The sequence below is a fragment of the Diceros bicornis genome, chromosome 7 (genome assembly GCF_020826845.1).
Source record: "Diceros bicornis minor isolate mBicDic1 chromosome 7, mDicBic1.mat.cur, whole genome shotgun sequence".
Lineage (NCBI taxonomy): Eukaryota > Metazoa > Chordata > Mammalia > Perissodactyla > Rhinocerotidae > Diceros > Diceros bicornis.
In genome coordinates this window covers 12,534,397-12,541,234 of record NC_080746.1, presented here as the reverse complement: position 1 = coordinate 12,541,234, position 6,838 = coordinate 12,534,397, and the positions used below count along the sequence as shown (strand labels likewise).

Below are 6,838 nucleotides of genomic sequence, written 5' to 3'. Positions count from 1 at the left end.
ATGGATTAAAGACTTGAATCTAAGACCTGAAACCATAAAACTCCAAGAAGAAAATATAGGAAGTATGCTCTTTGATATAGGTCATAGCAGTATCTTTTCCAATACCACGTCTACTAAGGAAAGAAAAACAAAAGAAAAAATAAACAAATGGGACTACATCAGACTCAAAAGCTTCTGCACAGCAAAGAAAACCATCAACAAAACAAAAAGACAACCCAGGACCTGGGAGAAAATATTTGCAAATCATATATCTAACAGGGTGTTAATTTTCAAAACATATAAATAACCCATATGACCCAACAACTAAATAATGAAAACACAATTAAAAAAATGGGGAGAGGATATGAATAGAGTTTTTCCAAAGAAGATATGCAGATGGCCAAGAGGTACATGAAAAGATGTTCAACATCACTAATTGTTAAGGAAATGCAAATCAAAACTACAATGAGATATCACCTCATGCCCATCAGAACGGCTATAAAGAACAAGACAAAAAATAAGTGTTGGAGAGGACGTGGATAAAATGGAACCCTCATCACACTGCTGGTGGCATGCAAACTGGTGCATCCACTATGGAAAACAGTATGGAGGTTTCTCAAAAAATTAAAATTAGAAATGCCATATGATCCATCTATTCCACTACTGAGTATTTAGGCAAAGAACATTGAATCAATAATTCAAAGAAGATATACAGATGGCCAACAGACACATGAAAAAATGTTCAAAATCATTAACTATCAGGGAAATGCAAATCAAAACTACAATGAGATATCACCTCACGCCTGTCAGAATGGCTATAATTAACAAGACAGGAAAAAACATGTGTTGGAGAGGATGTGGAGAGAAGGGAACTCTCATACACTGCTGGTGGGAGTGCAAACTGGTGCAGCCACTATGGAAAACAGTAAGAAGATTCCTCAAAAAATCAAGGATGGAACTACCATATGACCCAGCTATTCCACTGCTGGGTATTTATCCAAAGAACTTGAAAACACCAATGCGTAAAGATACATGCACCCCTGTGTTCATTGCAGCGTTATTCACAATAGCCAAGACTTGGAAGAAACCTAAGTGCCCGTCAAGGGACGAATGGATAAAGAAGATGTGGTATATACACACAATGGAATACTACTCAGCCATAAGAAATGATGAAATCCAGGCATTTGTGACAACATGGATGGACACTGAGGGTATTATGCAAAGTGAAATAAGTCAGAGGGAGAAGGTCAAATACCATATGATTTTCTTCATTAAGTAGTAGATAATAACAACAATAAACAAACACATAGGGACAGAGATTGGATTGGTGGTTACCAGAGGGGAAGGGGGGAGGGAGGAGGGTGAAAGGGATAATTCAGCACATGTGTGTGGTGATGGGTTGTAATTAGTATTTGGGTGGTGAACATGGTGTAGTCTATGCAGAAATAGAAGTATAATAATGTACACCTGAAATTTATACAATGTTATAAACCAATGCCACTGCAATAAACAAAAAACTAAAACAAAACAAAACAAAATGATATTTGCACCCCTATGTTCATCACAGGATTATTCACAATAGCCAAGAAATAGAAGCAACCCATGTGTCCATCAATGGATGAATGGATAAAGAAGATGTGGTATACATATACAATGGAATACCACTCAGCCCTAAAAAAGACAAAATCATGACATTTGTGGCAACATGGATGGATCTTGAGGATATTATGCTAAGTGAAATAAGCCAGACAGAGAAAAACAAATACCATATGATTTCACTCATCTGTGGAAGATAAACAAACAAACACATAGATATGGAGAATAGATTAGTGGTTACCAGAGGGGGTAGGGATTGGCAGAGGGTTAAAGGGGTAAAGGGGTATACAGTGACAGATAAAAATTAGACTATTGGTGATGAACATCATGTAGTCTACTCAGAAACTGAAATATAATAACGTACATCTAAAATTTGCACAATGTTATAAGCCAATATGACCTCAATAAAATAATTTTAAAAAATTTAAAAAAATGTCTCTCAGTGTACCATATTTCTTGTTCTAAGTTTTAATAATTATTGATGAGTAACACTTTCCTTATGGTTTATGAATTATTCTGTTTAGTTTTTTGCCCTTTTCATAGCAACTTGCAAAAATACCTTCACAAAAAATAATAGAGTCCCACATCAAACAATAATTTAAAGCATTTCAAAGTAAGTTTAAGAAAATTTATTGTAATTATTGTCAAAATGGTATAACATTTAATGAATATTTGGAATAAAAACATTAAATACAATTTTAATCTCTACAAATTAAAATAATAGAACTAAAATAATCTCTATAACACACATATTTCTATTGTCCGTCATCATTTCACTTTTAATTTCAAAAGAAAATCAAATCAACATCTCTCCTCGTTAGGCTTGTTAGGAATTTCTTATGGGTTTACGGCAATATCTAAAAGATGCTTTCATTCAGGCCACAAGTTAAAATAGTCTAAGCATCACTGTCTTATGAGTACATCATTATATCTAAATATACTCAGTACAGGTCAATGAAAATGAAAACTTTCAAATCTTACACATAAAGGTTACTTTTCCTGATTTTCTACATTTTCCCTGTGGGAAATAACTTGAGAAAACCTCTGTAGTGAATGTCTTAAAACTATCCTGAAATTTTGCACTTCTCAATGGCTTAGCATGAAATTCTCTGGCGCTCTAATACTATCTCTCACATCCTTTTTTCCAATAAGTAATCTAACAAGAACAAAGAATCACACCTATATGACACTATTAAATACTTGAGAACCAGTGGGGAAAAGGGAAATTCTAATTGTCTCTTTTCTCAAGAGTTGATACTTATGGGATAAGACTCTAGTGGGAAGTCATTATCATTGTTTCTAATCAGCTCTTAGTATCTATGCCCAGAGTATAAAATCATCATATCATATCAACCAACATTTGCAGAGGACCAGATGGCGTTGAGCATCAAATTCAACAGGGATCAAGACCAGTGACTCAAAATAATTGCCACAGGAGACTTTTAGTGTATGACCTCCTTAGCATGAAGGAGTACTGCAAGGTTAGCACTCAGAGCTATCTACCAGCATTATTGGGTCATTTTTTCCTCCAGAGCAATGGAGAAGAAAAATACACAGCACTGAACTCTCTGGGAAGAAGGAGGGGTATGTCTGAATCTCAGTCCTTGACTATTAAAATCTTAGTCTTCTGTTCTAGCTCCCTCCCAGTGCACAGAGATGCACATAGCTATTTACTAATCTTCACGTGTCCTCATTCTAATATTCACACTCTCTGATGAGCACAGGTTGCTTTGTTATCTCCCTATCCCCTGCAGGATAAAAACATGGCAAACATTTGCTTACTCATTTCAACTCAGGCAGTCTGAGGGCTTTGTTTACATATTGAGTCTGTGTTAACTTATCCCTAAACTTCCTTCAACAATTTTATTAAACACATATTTATTGAAGCTCACTATATGCAAAACTCTGTGTCAAACACTGTATTGAGTATACAGTCAAGTAGAGAAGAAAAAATAGTAAATAACTCATAATGATTAATACAGAATTAAGTTCTTAATATAAACATAAGAAACATATTCGTGGTCACATAGAAAATGGTCTCGTCAACTTGTTAAAAATGGGCTATCACTATTAACATCTTTGCATGGGCTCTGCTAATCCTTGTCTCCACCATCTTTAAATGCTATAGAGAGTACAGGCAAAATATGTGATAAGAGGACACCTGGTGTTTTTCTTCCAAAATCTTTCTCATACTTTTGGGAATAAGAATAGTTTTCCGACCTTCACCACTATAACCATGAAGTCCAATTAGTAAACCATTCATAGTCCACTGCTCAACTGGCCACAGTGGTGGAATACTTGACCTAAATTTAAGCCATTGTATTACTCCCCTGGGATTATTCAAATTAGAAACAAAGACAGACAGTTCTTTACTCTTGGAAAAGTTGTTGTGAGATATAAGTATGTTATAGTCTTGCCTTATGTGCTAGTAGACCTGGGCAAAGGAACCCAGGACATACAGAATAGCAGAATTTCAAGTAGAATGATACTGGTAGTTGCCCAGTCCATCAGGTATTTTGAGTTGGAATTCTAGTAAGGAAATGGTGCAGACCAAAAAATTTTCACAGACTTATGAGTCCTATGTTTATTAATTGTAGAAATCATTTGCTACTCTTTCTTATTCTGAGTCAAATGAAATTTAATCATTATCTCATTTGACACGCAGGACATTAATGTGTATGCATAGAATATAGGAAGAAAATAAGAGCCTTCAGAAATAACACTAGTGACCTTCCAACTAACTGATTCATAAATCTAAAAACTTGTCTTTTCTCTTGAAAATTAGAAATATATTAATTACAAATTTCTTGAATTTATGATTCTTTCTCTGGTCAACTAGAATGATTGCCTTGGAGTAGTGGAAGAGACTCAAGAGATACCTGCATTATGAATCTCCTCTGCTGAGGGATAAAATAATTATCTCCACAGAGATGCTCTCTATCCCTTTCACACACGCATACACTTGTGCATACACACACATTGAACTACACCCATTTTTTTTTTTATACTTAGAACCTGCTGAGAAGATAATGGACGCTGGAAATCATTCCACAGTGACTGAGTTCATCCTCGCTGGGCTAACGGAACATGCTGAACTCCAACTTCCACTCTTCCTCCTCTTCCTAGGAATCTATGTGGTCACGGTGGGGGGTAACCTGGGCATGATCACACTGATCGGGCTCAGTTCTCACCTGCACACCCCCATGTACTATTTCCTCAGCAGCTTGTCCCTCATAGATTTTTGCCAGTCTTCTGTCATTATCCCCAAAATGCTGGTGAACTTTGTGACAGAAAAGAACATCATTTCCTACGCTGAATGCATGGCTCAGCTCTATCTTTTCATCGCTTTTGCTATTGCAGAGTGTCACATGTTGGCTGCAATGGCATATGACCGCTATGTTGCCATATGTAACCCCTTGCTTTACAATGTCATCATGTCTTATCACATCTGCTTCTGGCTCACAGTGGGAGTTTATATTTTGGGCATCACTGGATCTGCAATCCACACAGGCTTTATGTTGAGACTCTTTTTCTGTAAGACCAATGTGATTAACCATTATTTCTGTGATCTCTTTCCACTGTTGGAGCTATCTTGTTCCAGCATCTATATCAATGAATCATTGGTTCTGGGCTTGAGTGCATTTAACATCCTGACTCCTACTTTAACTATCCTTGCCTCCTACATCTTCATTCTCTCCAGCATCCTTCGCATTCACTCCACTGAGTGCAGATCCAAGGCCTTCAGCACATGCAGTTCCCACATCTCAGCTGTTGCTTTTTTCTTTGGCTCCCTAGCATTCATGTACCTGCAGCCATCATCTGTGAGCTCCATGGACCAAGGGAAAGTGTCCTCTTTGTTTTATACCATCCTTGTGCCCATGCTGAACCCTCTCATCTATAGCTTGAGGAATAAGGATGTCAAATTTGCCCTGAAGAAAATTCTGAACAGTAGAACAGGTTCATGAACAGAATCAAGGTCATGATGTCATATCAGAAATAGGTCTTTGGTTTGCTGAAATACGTAATTTCTTACTTTTTTTGTGCAAATTTTTGGACATTCAGTGACTCTTTCCCATACAATACATCTCCAAAATTTCTCTCCAGATCACTTTCTTTAAACCTATATTATAATTACTATGCATGGAGAATCAAATACTAAGAATAAAATCAAACACTGTAGAGGATTAAAGGAGCCCTAGTTTTATTTTTAAATAATAATACAAATAACAATAAGAACAAAAATGATGATGTTGATTACGAAGATAATAGTAGCAATATATATTACTGAGATTTTATAAAATATGAAGTACTTTGCCAAAAACTTTAAATAGGTCACTTTATTTCATATGTAAAGTATTCCTTCCAGACAAAACCTAAAATTATTCCCTTTTTAAAGATAAAGTAATTGACTTTTTTTTTTTTTAGTTTGAGTAAATGTCCAGGGTCCCAAACATAATAAGCTATCAAGCCTAAAATGTTTGGCTCCTGAACTTATGATTTTACTGAAAACGTTATTTTGGCCCCAGCTAATTTTGGGTAGGTCTAAGGACTTCCTGAGAAGTCCCCTCTACACAGCACCCATCTCCAGTTATCTATATGACTGTGTTGCTAACCTCTGGATATCTTCCATGCTATTTTAACTTTATCTCATTTTATATCATGTAAATCATCAAAATCTTTCAAATGTGCTATTCAAAGCAAATAGAAAAAAACTAGAGATTCATTATACTCTCATTATAGACACTCAAGTTATTATAGCAGCAATTTGTATAAAAGCAGCCCAAACAATCCTGTCTTATCTTTGTACCAGTAATGCTATGGCTTTTATGAGGCAACTGCTCATGAAAGTCAAAAATCCTGCTACGTTATATCACTTTCATGTGGTTCATGCTCTTTTGACTCATAATTTACAAACAGTTGTTATTTCACGCCAATTTTATTTTCAAAACATCTCTTCTCTTCCTTCATTATATTTCTTTTTTGCTTCTGTGCATTTAACATCTTGTATCTGTGAATTTACATGATATACTAAGTACTCAATTGCCTTCTGTCTCTCCCCAGTTCAAACCATGCTACTCATTATTGCCAGATCAATATTCTTTGGATGTTGTTCTGTATTATTCTCCAGCAAGATAACTTGTAGTGTTTTCTACATTTACAAATATAGGATTAAAATATATAACATGCCTATATTGTACTTTACCATCCTTGTATTCTATTATCCATTCATTTATTGCAGTAGGACATTCATTTTCTGAGAGCT

At 35.6% G+C, this 6,838-nt stretch overlaps 1 protein-coding gene across 1 annotated transcript; it reads left to right on the top strand.

Moving 5' to 3' along the window:
• The first annotated feature begins 4,601 nt into the window (after positions 1-4,601).
• Positions 4,602-5,540, top strand: LOC131407856 (putative olfactory receptor 8G3). The gene has a single exon (XM_058544457.1). The coding sequence runs from the start codon at positions 4,605-4,607 to the stop codon at positions 5,538-5,540; it is 936 nt and encodes a 311-aa protein (XP_058400440.1). The 5' UTR covers positions 4,602-4,604.
• Positions 5,541-6,838: the final 1,298 nt, after the last annotated feature.